This window comes from Mustelus asterias, chromosome 8 (assembly GCF_964213995.1).
Source record: "Mustelus asterias chromosome 8, sMusAst1.hap1.1, whole genome shotgun sequence".
Classification (NCBI taxonomy): domain Eukaryota; kingdom Metazoa; phylum Chordata; class Chondrichthyes; order Carcharhiniformes; family Triakidae; genus Mustelus; species Mustelus asterias.
In genome coordinates, this window is record NC_135808.1 from 51,907,377 (window position 1) to 51,934,028 (window position 26,652).

The following is a 26,652-nucleotide window of genomic DNA, read 5'->3' on the forward strand; positions in this document are numbered from 1 at the left end:
ATCAACTGAATTGCCCTCATCCACACACTTGATCACATTTTCAAAAAAATTTTAACAAATTTATTAGGCATTTGTTAGGCTCTTTGACAAAGCCATGCTGACGATCCCTAATTAACCCATGCCTTTCCAAGTGGATATTAATTCTCTCCTTCAGAATTTTATCCCAATAGGTTCCCGATCATAATGTGAAACTCACCAATCTGTGATTTCCTAATTCATCTCCATCATCCTTCTTGAAAAGTGAAACTACATTAGCCGTCCTCCAGTCCTCTGGCACTTCTCCTGTGTAAGAAGTTTAACAACACCAGGTTAAAGTCCAACAGGTTTATTTGGTAGCAAAAGCTTTTGCTATCAAATAAACCTGTTGGACTTTAACCTGGTGTTGTTAAACTTCTTACTGTGTTTACCCCAGTCCAACGCCGGCATCTCCACATCACTTCTCCTGTGGCCAGAGAGGAATCGAAAATGTGTGTCAGAGCCCCTGCAATTCCTGCCTCGCCTCCCACAGCAGCCTGGGACACAATTCATCCAGGCCAGGGAATTTGTCTGTTTTTAAGCCCACCAGAGCCTCCAACACCTCCCCATTTCCTATGTCAAACTTTGCAAGTTCCTCACAGTCCCTTTTCCTGAATTCAGTATCTACGTTCTAGTTTGCCAGAGTGAAGACCAAGAGAGGTACTCATTTAACACCTTTCCAATATCCTGCAGTTTTACACACAGATTACCCCCTTGGTCCCTAATGTGCACTACTCTAACTCTAGTTAACCTCTTCTCTTTAACGTACTTATAAAATATCTTGGGATTCAGGTGGAAAATCCACAGTTCAGAGAGGCTGGAATGATGCAAAGATCGATCAATTTACATTGATATAGTATTTTTCACAACCAATAGATATCTGTTGGATTTTTACATACGAACATACAAATTAGTCGGCCACTCTGCCCCTCGATCATGACTGATCTGATTGTAACCTCAACTCCTCATTCCTCCCTACCCCCCCAAAAACCTTTCACGCTCCTGTTTATCAAGTATCTATCGTGTGACTGATGAATAAACTTTATCTAACTCTGCCTTAAAAAGTTTAAAGACTCTGCTTACACCACATTTTGCAGAAGAGAACTCTAAAGATCCATAGCTCTCAAAAGTAAAAAAAGTCTCAACCCTGTCTTAAATGGATGACTCCTGATTTTTAAACAGTCCCTCTGGTTCAAGATCCTCTCACAAGAGGAAACATCCTTTTCACATCCATTATGTCAAGAACCCTCAGGATCTTATATGTTTCAATCAAGTCACCTCACTCTTCTAAACTCCAGCAGATACAAGCCTCGCCTGTCCAGCTTTTCCTCGCAAGACAACCTGCCCATTCCAGGTATTAGGCTGCAAGAAGTTTGAAATACATTTACAACCTTTCTTAAATAAGGAGACAGTACACTAGAACCAGTCTCACCAACGTCCTGTATAACTGAAGCAACAAACAGTTGGCTTTCCTAAGCCAATTAGCTTTCCTAATCACTAGCTGTGCGATTCATGCACTAGGGCATCCAGATCTCTCTGCAACTCAGAGCTCTGTAATCCCTCAACTACTTAGAAAATGGCCGGAATTTTCCAGTCGTTCATGCCAACGGGATTCTCTGGTCCCCCTGCAATGAACGGAGATTTGGCTGAGCATTGAATTCTCGTTCCTCACTTGCAGCAGCGGCAGGGCATGAATGGCTGGAAAATTTCGGCCAATATGCCTCTTTTATATTCTTCTTGCCAAAATGAACCATTCACATTTTCCCGCATTATACTACATTCCCCAGATCTTTGCCAACTCACTGAACCTATCTATACCCCTTTATTATCTCTTTATGTCCTCTTCACAATTCACTTTCCCACTAATCTTTGTGTTAACAAACTTAGCAAACATACTTTGGGTCCCCTCATCCAAGTCATTCATATAAATTGTAAAGTTGAGGTCCCAGCACTAATCCTTATAGCACACCACTCATTATACACCGCCAGCCAGAAAATAACCCACTTATCCCTACTGTTTCCTGTTAGCTAGTCAATCTTCTATCCATGCCAATATGGAAGCCACTGCACGAGCTTTTGTTTTCCACAGTAACATTTTACATAGAACCTTGTCAAATGCGTTCTGCAAATCCAAGTGCAGTACAGTACATCCACCAGTTCTCCTTTATCCACAGTACGTGACTTCTTCAAAGAACTCCAATAAATTGTCTAAGCATAATTTCTCTCTCACAAAACTACATTTACCTGATAACTTGAACTTATCAAAGTGGCCTGCGATAACATCTTTATAACATTTTCCTTTTGACAGATGTTAACTAGCTTGCAGTTCCCTGCTTTCTGTCTCCCTCCCTTTTTAAATCAAGGAGTTACATTTGCTATTTCCAATCTAATGGAACTGTCCCCAAATCTAGAGAATTTTGGAAAATTAAAACCAACACCAACTTATTTTAAGACCTTGGGATGGAAGTCTAAAAGGACCTGGGAATTGTCAAATCTGCAGCTCCATCAATTTGCTCAATACCACTTCCCTGGTGATTGTAGTTTTGAGTTCCTCTCTCCCTTCCAATTCCTGATTTACAGCTATTTCTGGATTGTTACTCGTACCCCCTACAGAGAAGACCGATGCAAAATACTTTTTAAATTCATCTGTCATCTCCTTACTTTCCATTAATTCTCCAGACTCACTTTATATAGGACCAATGGTAAACTTATTTGACAATTTCCTTTTTTAATTATCTACAGAAATTTTTACTGTATCATTATATTTCTAGCTAGCTTTCGCTTGTTCTCCAACTTTTTCCTCATTAATCTTTGAGTCATTGTTTGCTTTTTTTATATTCAGTCCAATCTTCTGACCTGCCAACCATATTTGGAATAAATATGCTTTTTCTTTAAGTTTGATACTATTGTAACTTTTTTAGTTAAATACAGATAGTGCGTCTGCCCCTTGGGATTTTTCTCTCATTGGAGTGTATCCATTCTGTGCATTCTGAAATATCCCTTAAATGTTTATCACTACATCTCTATTGAGCTATCTCTTCACCTAATTTGCCAGTTCACTTTCGTTCTGCTTTCATGCCCTCATAATTGTCCTTATTTATGTTTAAAATACTAGTCTTAGACCCTCAAACTGAATGTAAAATTCAATCATATTATGATCGCTGATACCCAAGGGCGTCTTCATTAGGAGGTAATTCAATTAATCCAAGCTTGTTGCAGAATATCAGGCCTCATTGAAAGGGTTAATAATCACACAAATTTATAAATCACAAATTGCTATGAAAAAAGGTCTTACAAAATCTTCATTGATAAGCACCAAGGCCATTAGGCTGAGAAAATGCATTAAATCAGACATGTGCAACTAGAAAAAGGGAGTGATATATAGACACAGGCACAAGCTGGGACAGTGATAACGTGTAACAATAATGGATTAAGTCTTCATGTTGATTGGATATTATAATTAAGCAAGCGAAGGTGATTGTGATTGGTTTTAATATCTGAATGATGTAATCTTAATCAATAACTGAGTGGATAGAGATAATTCCTAAAACGTGATTAGTAAATGCTAATTACTTGTAATCAAATTTAAAACTACAATTGCATGTGCATTTCTGAATTCTGCATTCTAGCTACTTACAGACTGTGACCTGCGATAAAAGCTATATAACTTGATTAAAAGCTGTTTAAGAGAACTTTCACGTTTAAGAGAACTTTCAAAGTCACGGGACTTTGTTTGGTTCCTTGAAAGATAAAGTTGTGATCAATTAAAAGGCTGACATCAAAGTCCACAACACTCAGGCTTCGTGGTCAACGCCAGAACATGCTATTCTAAGAAACTATCCCGAAAACATATGAATTCCTCAGCTAGGCTACCTTTGCCCATCGGATTTTTCCATTCTATATGTCGATTAAAATCCTCCATCATCACCGTACCTTTCTGTCAAGCTCCCATCCGACTAAACAAAGAACAAAGAACAAAGAACAAAGAACAGTACAGCACAGGAAACAGGCCATTCGGCCCTCCACGCCTGTGCCGCTCCTTGGTCCAACTAGACCAATCGTTTGTATCCCTCCATTCCCAGGCTGCTCATGTGACTATCCAGGTAAGTCTTAAACGATGTCAGCGTGCCTGCCTCCACCACCCTACTTGGCAGCGCATTCCAGGCCCCCACCACCCTCTGTATAAAAAACGTCCCTCTGATGTCTGAGTTATACTTTGCCCCTCTCAGCTTGAGCCCGTGACCCCTCGTGATCGTCACCTCCGACCTGGGAAAAAGCTTCCCACTGTTCACCCTATCTATACCCCTCATAATCTTGTATACCTCTATTAGATCTCCCCTCATTCTCCGTCTTTCCAAGGAGAACAACCCCAGTCTACCCAATCTCTCCTCATAGCTAAGACCCTCCATACCAGGCAACATCCTGGTAAACCTTCTCTGCACTCTCTCTAACGCCTCCACGTCCTTCTGGTAGTGCGGCGACCAGAACTGGACGCAGTACTCCAAATGTGGCCTAACCAGCGTGCTATACAGCTGCATCATCAGACTCCAGCTTTTATACTCTATACCCCGTCCTATAAAGGCAAGCATACCATATGCCTTCTTCACCACCTTCTCCACCTGTGTTGCCACCTTCAAGGATTTGTGGACTTGCACACCTAGGTCCCTCTGTGTTTCTATACTCCTGATGACTCTGCCATTTATTGTATAACTCCTCCCTACATTATTTCTTCCAAAATGCATCACTTCGCATTTATCCGGATTAAATTCCATCTGCCACCTCTCCGCCCAATTTTCCAGCCTATCTATATCCTGCTGTATTGCCCGACAATGCTCTTCGCTATCCGCAAGTCCAGCCATCTTCGTGTCATCCGCAAACTTGCTGATTACACCAGTTACACCTTCTTCCAAATCATTTATATATATCACAAATAGCAGAGGTCCCAGTACAGAGCCCTGCGGAACACCACTGGTCACAGACCTCCAGCCGGAAAAAGACCCTTCGACCACTACCCTCTGTCTCCTATGGCCAAGCCAGTTCTCCACCCATCTAGCCACTTCTCCTTGTATCCCATGAGCCTTAACCTTCTTAACCAACCTGCCATGTGGGACTTTGTCAAATGCCTTACTGAAATCCATATAGACGACATCCACTATGTGGTTACTGCAAGGGGGACTTGTACACCACTCCCACAAATCACTTTTGCCATTTTTTTTTTGCATTTATCATTTTTCATCTCTACCCATGCACTTCTACATACGGGTTTCCTTAGCTTTGGACATCCTTCTATATTATACTCGTATATTAATTAATTAACAGGTCCATCCCCCTCCACTCACCTTTTCCTAGTTTCCTGTCCTTCATAAATAACATGTACCTTTCAATATTCAGATCCCAATCTATGTCATCCTGCAGTTACAAAACCAACGTGAATGCAAATACAAAGCTTTCAGTTTTGCCCTTTTATTACATTTGCACCCTTTAGCCTTATCTGCTGACTTACCTTTAGATTTGTCCTCTTTATCCCCTCCAGGCAGAGCCTGTTTATCGTTTGCCATATTAATACCTCGCCCTCTTGCCTCATCTCTACTCGTTGATTTACGACATTTCCCCAAATTTGAATTTGTGCTCAAGTCCTGAAGTAGAATATCATCACTTCTGATCCTGTACATTCCTGCCAGGATGTCCCTACCCAACACTCAGGGTCGCCTTACCCACTAACCAGTGTCAACTAACCCACCCATCTTTCTGGGCCACCATTCTCTCCATCCATCTACCAGTTGCACAACTGTATTGTCAAAGGCTGGGCACATACTCTTTAGTTAAATGGAGACTACTGTCAGAATCCGATTATCTAAAGTCTCATTGGAACACAATTCTCAAAAATAGTCATTGGTGCCTTAGACAACAAGTGGACACAGAATGAGAAACTTTAATTAAATAATATTTTTTAAAAAGGATCTCAGTTCTACAGCAATGAAATACTCTCAATTTGTTGGGACTAAATGTTAGCACCATGTAGCCACGGTCAGGTATAGCACAGCTAAACTTAAGTGTTGCACCCAAGCTTTACTTTTAATAATATACTTCACTTCAACCCAAGCACAGTCCTATCTGCACCAAATTAACTTTTTCTTTTCACTCCAATCTTCGTGGTCAAGTACTGAATTAGGGACAGATTTTCAACTGGTGTCCACTCGGAACAGAACAAACTGTCTAAAATTAATTTTCCGATTACAGTCAGAAGGAAGCAGCTGAACTGGATTTGGACCCAGATCTCAGAGGTACCTAACACAACATATCACCCAACCCAGAAAATAAAACTCTTTCCAAAAGGAAATATCAACAAAACAATGGTTGAAACATTCAGCAGAGGAATACCATGAATGCACAAAAATGGTAAATAACAACCTTATAAAAGGAACAATTGGACAAGTCAACAGATTAAATCTACAGAAGAATTTTACAATGCAGGACATACAACTCATACAGACTTGATAATTCATAATATATACGCAAACAAGAAAAAGATTTGGTCAGGATCCCCAGTGCGAAAATAAATCAAACGTTGTCACATTTACTGTGCATGTGCATGCGAGAGGTGTACATGGATGGATCTATCCACCTTAATTAGCCACTTGAGACTGAAATCACAACTTTGCCGACATTGACTTTTGTGTCACTTGAACTTCAGTGAATCGCCATGTAGGTGAATGAAATTTTCATATCTTGCATGAACTACTAATTCTTCCAAACACAAGACAGCACTAGGCAACTGTAGCATGGTGGAAGCAATTTAAGATAACAAATTATCTTGGAGCTATAGAATATTAGTTTAAATGTGGATTTTTTTTCATCTATTGGTGCGAATATATAATGCATCACTAGAGATGAGACTGCCCTGAAGGCCAGGTATTCGGGATGTCAGAGCACGAGAACACTTTTTTAGACGGATAAAGAGATCAGAGGATCACACAGCAAATTGCTGCACCCCACTGCACACTTGTAATAGACTTTAATAACCAGTACCTAGTAAATATTTTCTGCCAGTAGTTTATATGATGTATGGATAAAACTGGATAAAAAGTTGGCTTAGTAACAGGAAACAAAGAGTAATGGTTGATGGATGCTCTTGCAAATGGAAAGTTGTTTCAAGTGGTCTTGCACAGGGCTGGCAGTTGGGACCCTTACTATTGGTGTTACATATTAACGTGGAGGGCACAATTGGGAAATTTGCAGACAATACAAAGATTGGCCAAGTAATGGATAGCTACAAACTCCTAAATAATATAGCTGGGTTGGTGGAATGGGCAGTAAAGTGGCAGATGAATTTCAACACAGAGAAGTGTGAGGTCATGCATTTAGGGAGGTCAAATAGTGAAAGGGAATATAATAAATGGAAATATATTAAGAGGGGTAGATGAAATGAGAGATCTTGGTGTACAAGTACACAGATCCCTAAAGGCAGCAGTTCAAGTGGACAAGGTTGTAAAGAAGGCATATAGAATGCTTTCCTTCAATGACAGAGGATAGAATATGAAGTAAGGATACAATGTTGGAATTGTATAAAACACTGGTGAGGCCACAATTGGAGCATTGTGTGCAGTTCTGGTCACCACATTGCAGGGGTCTTTGTTAAAGAGATTCAATTTATTTTGGTTTCTGAGAAGATTTGAAATATTTGTGCAGGATAGGCTATGTGCCATTTTACATGTTCCATTTTGTTTCTGTATAAATTTCAGGCTCAGAGGAATGCAATTTTTGCTTTATCCAGATATATATGGTCTGCAAAGAGCACAAAAGTTAGTTCGTGCCCCTAAACTGAAAATTTAGTTCACTCACTTGGTTTAGTGTCAGGGCTCGGCGATCGAGCTATTTTCTGCACTTTCCGCAAAGGTTTAGTGATTTTCTTCTCTTTGGTTTTTTCATATGCAGCTTCCTTGATCTTACTGCCCTCTGTCAACAAAATAAAAGAAAGGTTCACTACTATAGGCACATGACAAAATACACTTGCATTTACTCCCAAGTTATTTCAATCCAGCTGCATAATGGTACACTTTATAATTTCATTGGAATCAATGATTGTTTTAAAGCATCATGTACAATGAATTGACATTGGCATAGGAAGACTTTGGAGAGGGTACAAAAACATTTCATTGAACATTTCATTGAACATTTACAGGAATGAGTTAGTTATATGAATAGACAGAGAAGTTGGGTTGCTCTCCTTTGAGTGAAGGAGGTAGGAAGAGAGACATAGAAAGACAAAGAAACTCTACAGTACAGAAAGAGGCCATTCGGCCCATCAAGTCTGCACCGACCACAATCCCACCCAGGCCCTACCCCCATATCCCTACATATTTACCCACTAACCCTTCTATCCTACACATCTCAGGACTAAGGGCAATTTTTAGCATGGCCAATCAACCTAACCCGCACATCTTTGGACTGTGGGAGGAAACCGGAGCACCCGGAGGAAACCCACGCAGACACGAGGAGAATGTGCAAACTCATGTCAGAGATTTGATAGAGCTGTTTAAAATCATGAATGGTTTAGATAGAGTAAATAAAGAGAAACTGTTTCCAATGGCTGAAGTGTTGACAACCAGTGGGCATGGATCGAAGCTGACTGGCAAACGAACCAGAGGTAACACGAGGAAAAACTATTATATTTAAACGCAGCGAATAAGGTGATAGGGTGGTGGTAGGTACAAACTCACTGGAAGCCTTCAAAACAAGATTGGATAACTACGTGGAAAAGAAATTGAAGATATATGGGGAATTGAATTGTTCTTTGAAAGAGCCAGAACAGACTCAATGGGCCGAACAGCCTCCTTTGCTTCTGTACTATTCTATCAAATAGTCAACAGTATGCTTACAATGGACCAATGATAAAAGATATTCAACTCGTTTCTTGTATCTGTGGATGCTGAATTCTCACTATTCCCACAAATGGGCAATTTATACAAGCTCTGCACTGCGCATTTCAACCCCTAATGAGCAAAAACAACAAATTTCAACAGTAATGTTATCTTTCATATTGCATCCAACAGCCAAAGTGCTCCCAAAGCAATTAGTGTAAAGCACTCAATACTCTTCTAGAAGCACTGAAACCTACAAGAGGCAGTTTACTGGGTGCCTCATTAAAACTGTCACCACTGAACAACTAGAATAGCTCTGGGCAGCTGCAGTTCCCACTGGGTCCATCATCACGTGCGCAGCCATGGCAATCTGAATTCTGAGCCAATACAGGGCAGGAATGCTTGTGCAATATTTACAGCTGGTTTCAATTCTTTTCACTGCCAAATTCAACACAGTGCAAGTAGGATGACCCAGCACTATAAGCTATTATACAGTATAAATAGTCAATGGGCTGACAAGCTGGTGATTATGCTGAGGGGAGGGTAACTTTAACACTTCTTTCTTTTCCCCTCCCCCCAGCCAAAAGTATCAAGTGGCAGTTGGCTCCCCCGGCTGAACAGGCTTTTCAACCATGGGGAGAACCATAATCACCTCCTCATTTGAAATCCCTATACAGGAACCTCCCACTGGATAGCAACCGGTGAGAAAACTGGCTACGCTTCTCCTGTTTCATCCAGGTAAGGATGGCAAGGAGATTTGACAAGCTGTGCGATTGAGGTTTATGCTGAGTTAACTGTGAGCAAGGATTAAACCAAAGCCTGGCTTATTCGGCTATGTCAACCAGCTATCAGAAAAGACCACCTAGTGGCTATTGACATATAATGGTGCAGCTAATACTGTAGCTCCACGGCTTTAATTGAGACATGAGGCTAGTTCTTCTGGAGGAACGAACACTTGAATCTTTAAAGCCTCAATGTGAACTAGATTAATACTTGCAGAAAACTAATGAAATGAGCACAAACTGCAGCCAAACATTTATTTCCATGTCCCACTTTCATTCTTAAAGTTTTGGTCTAATTCCACTACATACATTCTTATATTTAGCACCAGTTCAGAAAAAGTTATTTTTAGTATCCGCCTCAAGACTGATCAAAGCTGTACGATGAAGAAGGAATATACAATGAACTAGAGTGTAAAAGGAACAGTTGATGTGAAAAGTTAGTGCAACTGCTTAAAGGGGACAATAACTCTAGCATTTAATGCAATATTAACTTATTGCATTATTTTTCCATAAACGATTTCAATAATATCTTGGCTGCTGGTTGGTTACAATGACATGAAATTACAGGCACTACCCTCTGATGCAGCTCCAGCGCAGTTCCACTGCAAACAGTTGGGGTGCAACTTCAACACAGCCACAGGAAACTATGCCATCTATTTTCATGTTCTCCCCCCAAAACTTTGCTGTCCCATTAGTGCAACCAATTGCTGAATTCAAATGACAAGTACCAGCATTTTACTCGAGAGGCGTGAATCCATGTCTGACTTTCAGAATAAAACAGATTAGATTATTGAATTGATCCACTTATAGCTACTAACATGACAAACCCTTACTCGAATCAGAGTTCTTACAGAAAAGTGCAAAGCAGTGATGGCATCATTGTAAAACACATTCTCCAGTCTTAAATGGAGTACTCATGCAGTACTGTCTGCTTCTCGCTGTACCCCACCTGACCAATCTAGCCTCAATCACAGATTTTAAAAAAGCCCATTTTAGCTCACCTGAAAGAGAAAGCTTCCAATTTCCCCAGATTGCACTACCCACAATATGTGGCATTTGTTAATTCTTCTGTGAAAGTTCTGCTTTTGTTTGGCAGTTTAGAGCTGCGCTTCGTCTTATTGCTGCAGTGCTGTTTGAAGCAGTATTCTAGATTTATTGACAGACTCAAACCAGAAAATTTAAAAAATATATTTTTGGTTTCAAAACATGTTTTTTTAAAAATGGAAGCAGGGAGACAGAGCAAGCAAAAAATTCACTAAAGGAATAAAGACAAAAAATGCTGAAAATACTCAGCCGATCAAGCAGCATCTCTGGAGAGAAACGGCAAGTTGACCTTTCTTCAGAACCTTTCATCTGATGAAGGTCATCATGACTTAAAACATTATTTCTCTCACACGGATACTGCCTGACCTGCAGCATTTTTTGTTTTCATTTCAGATTTACAGCATCCGCAGTATTTTGCTGTAAGTGAGCTGGAATGGATAAGAGTGAAGTTAAAGCTGACATATAAAAATAGGATGATCAAGCAGATTCCCCTTTTGAAAAAAATTTTACATTATTGTTTTAGGTGTTTGATGTAGTTAGGGTGAAATACGTCAGTAACTTTGGGATTAATGGTTTATTTCAATGTCATAGTACCCAAGCAAAGAACAAAAATTGGTTGATCCAGAAGAACTGGAGTTTCTTTGAAATGTTTAAAACACTTCCTCACCATACGAGTTACCTGAGACCACTTCACCCCTTCTTCCATCAGCTGTGTTCCACATGTCTAGTTCCAGTTCCTAAACCCCACTTGGAGACATAGGGAGCTGTTTAAATTTCTCTAACTATGGGAAGCTAGTCCCGCTCTCTGTGGGGCTCTATACAAAAGAGGAACTCAGTGCACCGAGAAAGATTGATGCTCCCAACTGAAAACGTGCCCACTCATCCAGATTTTTCAAAAGGCATCACAAACAGTAATGCGTCAAAGCCCAAAATACCAGAATTTAATGATTGGAAAAAGGAATCTTCTACTGCGAGAATCAGAAATGGAGCACTCAAGATTGGGTAGCTCTATTTTGCATGCAACTTTAAAACTCTTGGAAACAGCTTGATCCAATCTTCTTTCCAATGAAAATCATACATAGATAATTTAACTACCCTACAACCAGTATTGAATAATTGCTGTTTAAAGATGTATATGTGTCAATGAATTAGTTCCAAAGAAGCACAAAGTTCCTGAGCAGAAAGTGATGCAGATTCTAAAAGTTCTGTCTCCCCTGCCCATCCTAAATGTACAGACTGGTATTAGGGCACCATTCCATGGTACCAGCAGCTTTGCACTGTCCTCTATTCTTCTGACCTTTAAGTGTGGGGCACATGAATAGGTTAAAAAACAAAAAATGCTGTAAGTATTCGGCAGGTCATCTCAAACATGAACTAATTTCTATTCTCTGCAGATACTGCCTGATCAATTGTTTTTATTTCAGATTTCCAGCATGTGCAGCAGATTTGCCTTTTTTAGTTCATATCAACAGGTTTGTTCACAGTGGGCTGGGGGAAACATCATAAATCCAATCTTATTTTCCAACATCATTCAGCAGCAGAATCGTGAGTGGGAATGACAATCAGGAGCAGGATTCCAAAACCTTTTCCTCAAACAACCGGAGATACCAAAGGCCGGCTAGCTGCAAAAGGTTATCAGTGCACCAGATGCCACAATGGTACCAGGATTTACTGCACAGTGGCTTCTAGATATTATCTGTTACACTGAGTATGTGCATCCCTACAAGGGGATGGAAGAAGCGTGGGTTCCCAGGCTCTGATGCACGGACTAGGAACCTGTCACAAAGCCACACTTGAAGAGCACTTGGGGAACACCAAGAGATCTGAACTGAGGAAATCTTTAAAAATGTATACATCACCAACTGAAGAGCCTACAGAGACAAGCATAAAAGCTAAACACTGTGGTTTTATATTACACAGCAGTGTTCTCGACAATTGCAGTACAGGTACGACGCTTGATGTCAAGGAATGGATTCCTCTTTTCACTAAAAGGTTTGAGGTTATTTAACCATTTCTACATTTATCTAAAGAAACAGTACACTATCATATATATACCTCCCCACAAAAAACTGCCAGACGGTCATGGAGGAAATCATAGGACTTTTTCAATATAGTACTAAACCAGTCCCTAATTTCCATATTCTAAATTTTACAGAACTAACTGATTTGAACATCCACTGTACATAGACCGAGCCAGCTGCTCAACCACATAGTAATATTGCAGTCACTGCCTAAAGTGCAGGTTTTCTGATACAACATTGCAGTGGGATTAGCAGTTCCAGAAACTGGCAAAGCTATATATAAACAGTCACTTTTAAAAGGAAGAAACTGAACTGCCTCATGTTCAATTTACTGTCTTGGTACAAAGCAAAGAATTAGCAATAGGTGAAAAGGCCCAAATAGCCCAAGGTGTAACAACAGTGTTGCTCTCAGCTGTACAAGCCAGAAGTATTAGTGTCTCTGGAGCTTAACCAGGGAAATGCTTACTGCTCTCTATCTGACTTCCGCACATTGAAGTTAGCGAGGGGAACAAAACAATTAGCTGCACTCCCTACTGGAAATTATACACTCATTGATATCAGGTGAAGATTGGGTTCACCGAAATACATAAAATTAAAACAGGCCAAAAGGTCATCAGCCCAACTCATCTGTGTCAACATTTACTCTCCACATGGGCAAATAATCCCAGTCACATTTACTCCCCTTCCCCATTCTCAAATCCCTTTCAACACCATTTCCTTCATCCACCTCTTGAATAGACATTGTTTCTGCTTCAACCACAAACCCTGGAAGTGAATTCCACAGCCTCACAAATAACATTGTTGCCTAATTCAAATTCTATTACATTCAACCTTATACTTATGGCCTCATTCTCAACTCAACTATTGAAAACAGTCTCTACCCTGTCCCATCCTTTGAAAATTTTAAACACTTCTAATGCCCCCAAGTGTTTTTCAAGCTTTTTGGGATTTTTCACATTTGGCAGCTTCCTCGTGAACCTGCATTGTATCCTCTCCAACACCTCAATATCCTTCCTATAGTCTGTTGTCCAATGTTGCATTACTCAATAACTGAGAATTTAAGATACAGTGGAGCCCCGTTATAACACGATGGTTGGGGTCCATAAAAGCAGGGTCGCGCTAAATTTGCCAATTATTAGCGGAAAAAAAAGGGTCCAATGACACCATCGCGTTATATGCGAATTCGCGCTAAATTGGGGCGCATTAAATCAGGGCTCCACTGTATTAAGAAAGGGCTAGAAAAAAAACAGCAATTCGAGCAGCATCTGTGCAGAGAGAAACAGTTTCCGTTTCAAATCTGATATGGCTTTTCTTTGGAATGCTGAAGACCTGGTAAGATATTATATCTGTTCATCATTACTTCAATATTTTTATATTCTGTACAGGATGATAAAACTGAGAACTTCATTAGCTTTTTATTTTACAGCCTTATTAAACCAAGGTACTGCCTTTAAAGTCCTGTCAATCTGCCCCTACAAATCCCCTCAGCTCTTCATTTTCACTCCGATTATTCGGTTTTTTTGAACAAAATGCATTAGCTCATAATTGCTGCGGTTGAATTGCAGCTACCATTTTCCAACCCCACCCACACTCCCCATCCACTCACACCAGTAATCTATCCTGCATTGTCACCACACAAAAATAAAGCTCCTGCCACATTTCTTATTACCAAGTCAGAGCATTCGGTCCCTCATAGCTGTTCCAGCTCTTTTGACGAGTTATCTAATTCATCCCACCCCTCTTCCCTCCCTATGGCCCTGTAGATTTTTTCCCCCCTTTTTCAAGATAATTATCTTAATTATCTTTAGGACAATCTTCTTAAATCTGTGCCCCGATTACTGACCATGTCATTGGAACAGTTTCTCCTTAATTATTCTAATATTAATATTAAATCTCTACGTAACCTTTACTACTCAGAGCAATTCCAATTTCTCCAGTCTCTACATGTAACTCAAGTCCTTCGCCCCTTAATACCATTCTAACAAATCTCCTCTAAAGTTTTGACATTCTTTCTGTAGTGAGGTGTCCAGAATTGAATAGAATACTGTAGTTCAAGCCTAACCACTGTTTTATAAAGGCTCAGTAAATTTCCTGGTTTTTGCACTCTATTAATAAGCCACAGATCCGAATTGCTTTATTAACTGACTTCCCAACTTCAGTTGCCAGCTTCAAATGCTTTGATACACTCATTGGTCTCTCTGTTCCTCTGCCACTTTTAAAACTGTCCCATTTATGTTTCATCTTCTCATTCCTCCTAAGAAATGCATTATTTCCCACACTTCTTGGCATTAAATATTCCTGCCTGGTGTATTTCATTCACCTTTCTCTATAACTTCTTTATATTATTGTCCAAATCTCACATTTCCAAGTTGTGCGTCATCTGTAGGAGCAATGTTATCAAAAAATTCTAAGTGTCAAACGAGCGTGAAAACAGGAGAGAATCGCGCCCATTGTTCGGATGAGCTGCCAGACACTATCATACGGCACTTAGAAAAAAAGAGCTCAGATGTGATTCTCGCCAGCGAGGGAAGGGGGCGGAACCTATTCTCACCAGGAAGCTGAGTTCTAGGGGCACCATTGTGTGGACATCTCCCAGTGCACTGTCGCAACACCCCTTCAAGATTGCCACCCTGCTGATCTCTGTCTCCACTCATTAAATGGTTGGCCTGGCTGATCCCACCCCTTTATGGGCATGAAGCTGATTGCGTCGGCAAAATGGAGCCGGTAACATCACGAGAGGTGAAAAACCGGGCTCAAACCCAATTTCTCGCCTCTCGTCCAATCAACCAGCATGACGAGCCAGTAAATCACCCCCTCAGAATTTGTGGCCTCTATACCCATGCCATATTAACATGGACCAGAAGAGATCACTGTCCCAACACACATCCCTGGGAAACAACACTGCATTTTTTTCACATTGGAGAGAAGTCTCAGTCCTAAATGGTCTCTGAGACTGTATCGCCTGATTCTAGACCTCACAAGCAAAGGAAACATCCTTCTGCATTTACCCTGTCGAGTCCTGCAAGAATTTTGTAGGTTCAATGAGGTCACCTCTGATTTTTCTGAACTCCACAGAATAGAAGCCCAGTCTCTTGAATCTCTCTACAGAGGACAATCAATTAGTCTGATGAACCTCTGATACACCCCCTTAATGGCATGTAGATCCTTCCCTTTGATGATGAGACTAAAACTGTACTCCAGGTGTGATCTCACCAAGGCTCTATACAATTGCGAAAAGGCATCTTTGCTCCTGTACAGAAATCCTTTTGCAACAAAGGCCACCGTGCCATTTGCCTTCCTAATTGCCTGCCACACTTGCACACTGCTTTCAGCAACTCATGAGCAATGATACTCAAGTCCCTTTGGACATCAACAATTCCCAGCCTCTCATCATTAAGAAATACCCTACATTTTTGTTTTTACCACTGAAGTGGATAACTTCAAACTTTTCCACATTATGTTCTATCTGCCATGTTCTTGTCCAGTTGCTGAGCCTAAATCCCCTTGAAGCCTCTTTGCAACCCCCTCAAGTAACATTTCCATCTAGTTTTACGTCATCAGCAAACTTGGAAATATTACATTTTATTACCACATCCAAATCATTTATATAGATTGTGAACAACTCCAGCATTGATCCTTGCAGTACCCAATTAGTCACACACTTCCAACCTAAGAATGACTCATTTGTGCCTAATTTTTGTCCTTTAACCAGTCCTCAATCCATGCCAGTACATTACCCAATCCCATGCGTTCTAATTTTGTTTCCTAACCTCTTATGTGGGACCTTATTGGAAGCCCTCTGAAAATCCAAATACACCACATTCATTGACTCTCCCTTAACCATTCTGCTAGTTACATCCTCAAAACATTTCAACGTGGTTTCCCATTCATAAATCCATGTTGACTCTGCCCAATCCTACCATTATTTCTGAAGAGTTTGAGTGCCACGTCCTTTATAAAAGATTTTTGCACTTTCCCTATTACTGACGTTAGGCTAACAGGCCTGTTTCTCTCTTCTCCCCCCCAGCCCCCCTTTCTTGAATAGTGGGGTGATATTTGCTCCCTTCCAATATGCAGGAATTGTTCCAGAATTTATAGAATTCTGGGAGATTAGCCTCAATACATCCACTATCTTTACAGCCACCTCTTACAATAATCTGGGATGAAGAGCATCAGGTCAGGATATTTATCAACTTTCAGTCACATTAATTTCCCCACTACTATATTTTTACTAATGCTAATTTCTTTCAGTTCATCATTCTTCTTAGTCCCTTGGTTCTCTTATTATTTCTGGGAGATTTTTTGTTTTTTTCCTCTGTGAAGACAAACAAAGTATTTGTTTAGTTTCTCTGCCATTTCCATTTTCCCCATTTAAACTCTCCTGTCTCTGCCTGTGATGGGCCCACATTTATCTTTGCTCACCTTTTCCTTTTTATATACCTACAGAAGCGTTTACATTCCATTTTTATGTTTTTCGTAGAATCACAGAATCTTTACACTGAAGGAAAAGGACATTCGGCCCATCAAGTCTGCACTGACTGTCTTAAAGAGCAGTCTACCGAGTCCCACTCTGCCTTACATCTAATAATCTAGCATATTCTCTTTTCAGATGGCAATGCAATTCTCTTTTGAATACTTTGAACCTGCTGCCACCACCTGCCTCAGCAAGCTTGATCCAGAAGTCAACCAACCCCAGGGTGAAAAACCTTTCTTCATCATTTTAAGTCCTTTTAACAATTATTTTGAATTTGCCTAGTTTATTTTAACTACTATTGTCAGCCATGGTTGGATCACTTTTCCTTGTACAGGCCCCACCTGCTCCAGAATCGGCCCCAGTGCTTCAAATCTAAAGGCTTCCCTCCTGCATGATCTTTCCAGCCATGTGTTCATTTGCTCTATCTTTCTATTCCTGCACTCACTCACCTATGGCACTGGGAGTAATTCTGAGCTGACTGCTTTTGAAGTCCTGTTTTTAAATCTCTTTCCTAGTTCTCTAAAATCTACTTACAGGACCTCACCTCTCCTTACACCTATGTTGGTGGCAATGATGTGGACCACGACCTCTGGCTGTGCACCCTCACCTGTAAGAATCTCCTGTCGCAGCTCAGCAGCGTTCTTGACCCTGACACAAAGTAAGTAACATACCATCCTGAAGTCATGTCTACTGTTGCAGAAACACCCGTTCTCCAAACTATTGAAACTCCTGCAACAATTGCACTTCCACTTTTCTTAATCCCCTTCTGTGCAGTTGATTCACCTGGTACCATTCGTGGTACCATGAACTTGACTCTGGCTGCACACCTCTGAGGAACCATCATCCTCACCTGTGTACAATGAGCAAGATGGACTCGAGGGAATCCAGCACTGCCTGCAAAGTCCTTCTCATTGTCTGGTGGTCACCTATTTCATTTCTGAGCTCTCTTAACCCGAGTTGTGACCACATCCCTAAAAGTGTTATCCATGTAATTCTCCACCTCACAGAGGCGCCAGTGACTCCAGCCATCATTCAAGATCGAAAACACAGAGCTCAAATTCCTGCAGCTGGTGACACTTCCTGTCTGTGATCATCAAGGCCACAAGTGTGTCCATGACTTCCCACAGATCACAAGATGCACATTCCACGTGACCGAACTGCCCTTCCCTGCCGCAACATTATTTTAAATACTATTTATTATAAACTGGAGACTAGAAAGTAGAATTACTCAGCAGCTAATCTCCAATCAGCTTCTTCTCCTGTGTCAATGTCATTTCTCGTTTCTGATATCACATTTCGAACTGTGCTTGTGCTCTGCTCCCACCAGCTGTTTTTTATGCCCACTCAGCTCCAGCTTCTTGACACTCCCTAATTAGCTGATTACTTTTTTTTTTAAATTATTTTTCAATTAATGAATGACCCTCCTCACCACCATTTAACATCCTACATTAAACCGCAGCAATACAATAAGTCACTTAAAATTTAAAAAACTTAAACGCATCAACTTATTTCTTTTTTTTACATCTCTCTCCCTAATAAAGCTTTACCAATACTAACAATCCTTACTGTTAGTTATGGTCATGAACTCATTTGTTACTTGTTATTAGTATTTAATATTTTTAACATTAGTTAAATTCCCAGTTGTTTAGATTCAATCCCCGAGCAGCAACACTCACTAGCCAAACAATTTACAGCTTTCCTGTGATGTTAGATAGGAAACATAGACAGGGCATACATTGAAAATAAAACAAACTGGAACTAGGTAATTGGGGACACTGGCTTGACAAGTACATGTGTGGATTTTAAATACTTCACAAAGTCAGCCTGCTTGCTATAAACTTCCTAGCAGTCAAGGTCTACAATCTGGCTTAAATGTTACCTTGTTCTGCCACTGAACACAAATGTGAAACAAACAGAAACAGCCAACAGATAGCAGTTCTTTTTCCAGTGTCAAAAATCCCTGGTTCACCCAACCTCACTGGGAATTAAATGGTGCGGCACAGAACCTTGAAGGTTGACACACCAGCTAGACATGGTGAAGCTGCTCCTGCTCTCCTGGCTGTTCATTCCCAACTTCCACCCTCCATAAAACATGAGCTCATCCAAAATTCTTCTCCCATGACTGAACTTGCACCGAGTCCTGTTCACTCATCACCCCTGTGCTCAATGGTCTGAATTGGCTCCACGTCCAGCACCGACAATTTCAAAATTCTCATTCACGTGTTCAAGACTCCAAGGTCTTGCTCCACCAATCTCTGTCAGGAATGGACTGGTTTGTCTTATAAGGAAAGATTGGTTGTCTTATGAGGGAGTTAGATTTCTATTCACTAGAGTTTAGAAGAGTAAGAGGCACGTTGATCGAAACCTTTAAGATCCTGAGAATTTTTGAGAGGGTGGTTGTGAAGAGGATGCTTCTTCTTGAGAGAATCTAGAATTCAAGGTCCCTGTTTAAAAATAAGGGGTCACTCAATGAAGGCAGAATTTAGGAATTTTTTTCTCTGAGGATCGTGAGTCTTTGGAATTCTCTTTCTCAAAAGCTGGTGGAAGCAGAGTTTAAGGCAGAGCTAGATAGATTCTGTATTAACAAGGTTATTGGGGTAGGCAGGAATGTGGGCTTGAGGTTACAGTCAGATCAGCTATAACCTACTTGAATGGCGGAGCAGGCTCAAGGGGCCCAGTGGCCTACTCTTGTTCTTAATTTATATATTTGTAAATGAAGTTGACACACAGATTGGTCATGATTTGATTGAATAGCAAAGCATGCTTGAGGGGCAGATGAGCTCTCCCCTGGTCCCGTATTCCTAAGCAGAGACAGTGTTTCCTACCCGCTAACTGGATTGTGAAGTCCCGGTACAGGTCTCTGCTGATACTGTGCAATTCATCCTCACACCACACTTTGCCATCAGGTGTTCGGATTTTTGTCTCCATGGGGTTGAAACCTGGAATGAAAATAAGAACCTGAGGCATCAGAATACGGAATACAAAAAGTGCTTTTTCCTGCAAGAATATATCTCATCCATAAATCAGCGTGGGACAACTCTGTTTAAAACCAAAAAACAAGTTGTCAGAAAAAGGTCAAAATAAGTGCATCACCCTTCTGGATGTGGCCCTAATATAATCAATTAAAGCACTGTTGAATATTTAGAATTCCATTATCATAAAGTCGGAGAAAACTTGAGACTTTTAGCCAGTGCAGCAGTGGTTATGTTACCAGACTAGTAACCCGGAGACCTGGATTTATACTCTAGAGAACACAAGAGTTCAAATCACACCCCAGCAGTTTGAGAAACCCAAGTAGGTCACTGGTTGTTTAGGAAGGGAAACTTCCCTTCCTTATCTGGTCTGGACAAATGTAACTCCAGTCCCACACATATTGACTGAATATGAGACTATGAGATTGTTCTGCAAGAACATAACTCATCCACAAACCAGGGCTGAAAAACATATCTTTAAAAAAAATCAAGTTCTCAAAAAATGGCAAATTATGTTGGACCAACTTGAATGAGTTCATTGATGAAGTGAATGCGAGCATTGATGAGGGTTGTATAGTTTATGGACTTAATTGGATAGCCCTACCCAAGAGCCAGCATGGGCACAATGGGCCAAATCGCCTCCTTCTGTACTCTGCCATTCTGTGATTTATGATTCTTAATTGCCCTTTGAAGTTACAAATCACTAGATTGAATCCATACTGACTGCAGCAGTTCAAGGAGGCAATTCACCACCAACTTCTACAGTAGGCTCGGAACAGACAATAAATGCAAGCCTTGCCCAATAGGAGAAACAAATGTCCTTTAGGATATTTGGGAGGGACTCGGGGAGAAGAGAAAAAGTTGTCTGTGAACAGTACATAGCATTCACTTGCTCTCACGCACTTAGACAAACTTAAAAAAACACTGCTTTCATGAAACAAGCAGCCATCTTAGAAACTGCATGGACCTCAAGCTTAAAAAGCATTGCTTGGGTGTAGCAATTCCCAATTCCAAAGCCTCACAGCAGAGCTTTGCAAAACACTGAAGGTGAAGAGTCTTCAACGGCAACCAAATCTCCTGAACTAATTATTTTCAATCTTGAAATACAATAACCCAGAAGATATTTCTAAAATTCCCCAAGCATTCAGGTAGGTCCACATTCCAAACCAACATAATCATTCTGATATTATACTTTGCGGTCAAATTGGATACCACATTTAGTCTTTAGACCTACAAAGTGTTGGAGCAGTCCAAATCAGTCAGGTGGCAGGGTAATATAGGCAAATGCCATATCAGGTTTTGAAATACTGGCCTCTCTCAGATACTGATCAAGTTCCAGCATGTTATTTTAAATTCAGGTCTGGAGGTCCAATGTTCTCCTAATCCTCAAAGTGCAGACCATAGATTTAAAAGTGATGGGTTCAATGCTGTGTCTGTGCTTTATTTAGCCAGATTCAGTGGCTTAAAAAATAAATAGTGGTACAAATTCACATTTTGTACTCCAATTGAACCAAATATCATATTTTCAAATGAAGAAAGGCTTTTGGGCACCTTGTGGAGCTCCAACACATTGTGCCCCATGATCGGATGCATGTTTACATTGACTGATGCCAATGTACAGTGCATTTCTAAATTTAACAAAATTGTTCTCTGAAAGTACCATTTGGATGAGGTCTTATACTTTACCACAGTAGCAGCCTTGGCTTAGTTAGGGGCATTCTTGCTCCAAGTTTGAAGATTCTGGGTTCATGTCCAACTTGAGAGACTTGACCGCAAAATCCAGGCTGACAGTCTGTTGCGTGGTTCTGAGGGGGTGCTGCACTGTTGCACGCACAGCTTTTGGATGAGATTTTACACTGGAGCCATATTTGCCCTCCCCATTTTTAATAGATCATAAAACACTAATCAAAGAGCAGGGAAGAGTACTACCTAGAGTCTTATCCAATACCCACAAACATTTTTAAAGAGACAAATTATTTAGTCGTTATCACATTGCAATTTGGGTGCTGCGTTTGCTACATTACAACAGAACTTCATTGGTTCTGAGGTTATGAAAGGCGCTAAACAAAGGCAAGGTTTTCTATATAAATGTGCAACAAGGGTTGCCCTAAAATTGTAAGGAGATGCACTGGCACCTTCGAGCCTGTACCTTCGAGCAACCAGAGATTAATGATAGAGACAGAAGGATACAGGGTCCACATCCAGCAGTTTACCTTTGTACGATGGAGCAGGTGGTGCTGCAGCAACCTTTCTCACTTTGGTAGTGGAAACTGCAGAATCTACGACAGGCACTGCAGGCAACTCGGAGAAGTTCAGCAGCCGGTCCCTCTCGGCAGATTCCTCTGACTGCTCCCGCTGCTTCCTGATCCGCTCCTTCAGTTTCTCGAGCTTGTCGTCATGCTGCTTCCTGCGCATCATTTCCAGTTTCTGCATCATTGACTCAGATGTGGAACTTGGGGAGGACAGCTGGGACTGCTCAGAAGGTCGATCACTCTTTGTGTCGGACTCGTAGCTCGCAACCTTAGACTGGGGGCCTTTGGCAGTAGAAACTTTATGTCCTGGTACACCTCGGCCAAGAGTTTTGTAAAGTGCATCGGAGTTGTTCAGGGCATCAAGTGCTGAGTGATCGTTGAGATATTTCACCTCCGTGTTGTCCACTGCTGTCGAGCGTGTGCTCTCATCATCCAAGCAATGATAATTCCGGTTGTCTCGTTCATATATCATGTGGCTGATTTCACTCTCCTTCCCTCGCACTTCGCTGGAGTTAAGTTCAGAAAGGAGACGCTGAGCTTCCAGCTGGCTTGCAGTCAGGTAGGGCGGAACTCTGGCATCCACTTCCCTGATAATGAGATAGACAGGTTAATATTACTCATCTCCCTATCTACTTTCTACATCAAGTCCAGGAAACTTGAGGACGATTTCAGGAAAAGATTACGGAAATAACTTCTGAATTGTGAGAAAAATTAGAAACAACTAACATTCACCTGCAAAACAGTGACTTTCTATCAACAGTAAATCATTGGATTATGAAGGACTTAAAAGATGCTACATAATTGCAGGTTCTTATTTTTGAGACATAGTCTGTTCCCTCCAAAATGGCTCCATTCAATTTTAAGACTGCCTTTTCCCCTCCCAAATTGAAGTCAACTTGGATACAGTTCCACTGGGAGCAGTAGCCTACCTGCCCCTCACCCAAGTGAGGACACTTTCTGGGAATGAACTGGCATTGAGCGCTATTCAGTTCTCGGCTTGTCCCACAGATACACAATTCTCGCTGGGACCGTTAGGGAGTAATCATGGGGAACATATGGATGATTCTCTCCCTCCCAGTATACTCACCTCCCTTAGCTTGTGGACACTGAAGTTGAGGTCAGACCCACCCCCTACTAATCTCCCAACCGGGATCAAAGCTTGAGCCTTCATGCCCACTATTCAATAAATAGAATTTGCTGCTCTATTATTTGGTAAATTTAAAGGCATGGAGTACAACTTCTGCGCACTCTTAAAATGATACGCCAGCGATGGATATGCAATGTAGAAGACAAAAAGCAGACCGAGCAAAGTGCCAGTGTCATGTAAACAATAGAGGCCAGGAAGCACAAGGAATCAAAACCTTTCCCATTTCGGTCAGCAAAGGAAAGTGGAATAAAACAGAAAATGTGGAGGATACTAAGTAGGTCTGGCAGCATCTGCGGTGAGAGCACTTCAGAGCTCATGTTTCAGGTCTATAACCTTTCACCAGCACTGAAAAAAAGTTGGAGATCAACAGGTTCAAAGCAAATACTGGGCATCTTCAGTTTTCATTTCAGATTTCCAGCATCAACAGTTTTGTTTTTATACCAAGGAAAGAAACTTGGGCTTGACAGACCAAAAATGTTTGAAAGGATCATTTGGGCTCAAGTATTGAAATTCACAAGTTTCCTGGAGCACTCCTAAAATAAACATGAAATGACACTGTCATTGAGCCATGACTCTATAATAGCTCAGTTAGCAGAGACAACAGGAAGACCAGTAACTGAACCTAAGTATTTTCATTTCAATTAAGGTGACGACAGGAGCAACAAAATTGGTCTTATTAGCGAACCACCACCACCACCCAAAGTCAGATGGTGAAAACATATTTGCACAAACACACATTAGCTGAGGAAAAGACTGAGGTTGATTAGAACTGGTCCATCCAACAGTCAATTGTATGTCGACACTCTCTCAGCTTACATGTGAAGAATTGGCAAATTGGTCAAAGGGTCGGCGGCTGTGAAACTGTAGTGACAAGTTGGCAAAAGCATAGTGACCTTCACTGCCAAAGAAGGTTTCCTTCTGTTCTCAATTTATATGTTTATCTTAGCCAAAGTAATTTCCATGTCTTGAGCAGACACATTAGGCTGACTTCTGTTCCTACTGTGAACAGCGTGTTACTGTAATTACCCTAGGCGGCGTGCAGACGAAATGTGCCACTTATAACAAAAAATTGAATTAACCTTTTGCTTCAAGTGAAGTTTGCGCCCAACATGCATTTCCATCCTATTTAACATTCTGCTTTATTATTCCATTCATCTGAAATTGTTATCCACACTGGACCACACAAGATTGGATGTTGGAACATATGTTGAAATCTTGGTTTGTAATATTGTAGCCAAACTTTCAATAAAATGGTGAGTGATAAAATAATGTACACAACGGATTGCGGTTCCCAAAATTGGTGGCAACGTTCTAACTGCAGCCTAACCGATGATTTGTGACAGTTTTACATTATTTGAGGACTCAGTGCCCCTCTTCATAAAAGCTCAATAGCTCTGATGAGCTGGTCAATGGTCTAAATCTTCATCACTAGGCGAACTCCCAGGGTAATGAACATGGGGTAAAGACCAAAAGTAATCCACGAGAAGTAGGGCTACAAGGAAATGGATAATTGGAGTCATACATTCTATTATTCTAACATGTCCTTTAAAAATTCTGATGTTCACGTTGATAATGGGAACTGCCTCTTCATATACTGCCAGTGTTGACTTTGTACTGCCCTCAGTGCCAGAACAGTCTAACTGCAGTCTAACAAGTTTACATTATGTACTCATAACAGAAAATGACTGACAGGAAATGTGTAGCCCTGCTCATACCTATATGCAGCTAATGGATCCCTGAATTCTACTCGGCTGCTCTTCCTAATGTTGCTTTCCAGAGTGGTAGATCTCAGGGGGCTCCGGGATGTTTTGTCCTTCCTTGATTTGCTGCGACTCCTGGACTTGACGGCTGATGCACCGGCCGCAGAATCCTCCAGGTACCTTCCATCTGACAGAAACAGGAAAAAGATATAAAAATAAAGAGTATGCATTCCTTCCCCTATCACCATCACGGGATTCAGTTAGCCCACACGAGTTACAAGAAAAAGACTACTGTCAGCATGTGTATGAGAGAGGTGGGAAGCTTATTCTTCTCCCTCATTCATCTCCTTGAATGCCATGCATTAAAACAAAAAGCAATAAATCAGATGTGGTAGGCCACATGGAAAGAGCAGGCGGTTACAGAGAAAGGGAAAGACAAAGCCATGGAGGGATAGGAAAGCAAGGATGAGAATTTTTTTAAATCAAGGCAACGCCAAACCATTACATGGAGGTCAGCAAGCACAATAAGTGATGGCTGGAGAGCACTGTGCAAGCTTGGATTTGGATGAACTCAAATTTACAGAGGCCACAAGGTGGGGGAGGCTGGTCAAAGCAGCACTGGAATATACAGGCAAAAGGCCTGTACAATTTGCGTCACACTGCCCACCGGTGGATGGAAGTCTACAACAGCGCTGTGACTGACAGACATTTCCCCATTTGATAAAGTGCTGACACAAACTGCTAACATACATTTTTCTTTTATTAACTGCTGATAAGTGAACCGGGTCAGAGTTAGAACAGGTTCAAGACATTACCATTCAAATTTCAATTGGAACTTAAACTGAGCAACAAACAATATTTAAATGAGTTATTTCAAGCCACTGATAGTTTTAGGTTGTTGGATGGGAGGAGGCTTGGACTGGAGCATAATTGCCAGTATGGAATGGCTGGGATGAATGGTCTGTTTTTGTACTATATTTTTTCTGCAATCTATGAATCACTTTTTTATACATGGGTCATAGGTTTTCTTTGGAGCGTGAAAGTCAACTATTTGTCTTGTGTGAGTCACTCACCATGAATATACACGGTACCTTATATCTGAAGCTTAAGCTCTCTGGACAGTGCAAATGAGCTTGTGCTATCGACATGCACTCTTTTGCCAAAGCCAGAAAATACTAACTTAATTGTCTGCAGTGAACTTGATGAGAAAATATATTGTTTATCCAACATCCACATTAGCAATGATAAGACAAGACAATATCAGAGAATTAAGGCAATTTGCAGCACTAGTCAATGAAAGGCAAACATTCGGAGGTGCAATATTAAAATGAAAAAATTGAGAGAATTAAATAAATATCACAGTGGCACAACTATTACTGGGGGC

The 26,652-nt window shown here is 40.9% G+C and overlaps 1 protein-coding gene across 9 annotated transcripts in view; it reads right to left on the bottom strand.

Moving 5' to 3' along the window:
* cep350 (centrosomal protein 350) overlaps window positions 1-26,652 on the bottom strand; it is a 206,232-nt gene that overhangs the window by 128,837 nt on the left and 50,743 nt on the right. For all 9 annotated transcript variants that reach the window (XM_078217956.1, XM_078217960.1, XM_078217962.1 and 6 more), the window contains exons 5-8: window positions 25,284-25,455; window positions 22,383-23,008; window positions 20,023-20,136; window positions 7,858-7,971 (exon numbers count right to left, since the gene is read on the bottom strand). In XM_078217956.1, coding sequence (XP_078074082.1) covers window positions 7,858-7,971; window positions 20,023-20,136; window positions 22,383-23,008; window positions 25,284-25,455 — 1,026 coding nt within the window. The remainder of the gene's footprint in view (window positions 1-7,857; window positions 7,972-20,022; window positions 20,137-22,382; window positions 23,009-25,283; window positions 25,456-26,652) is intronic.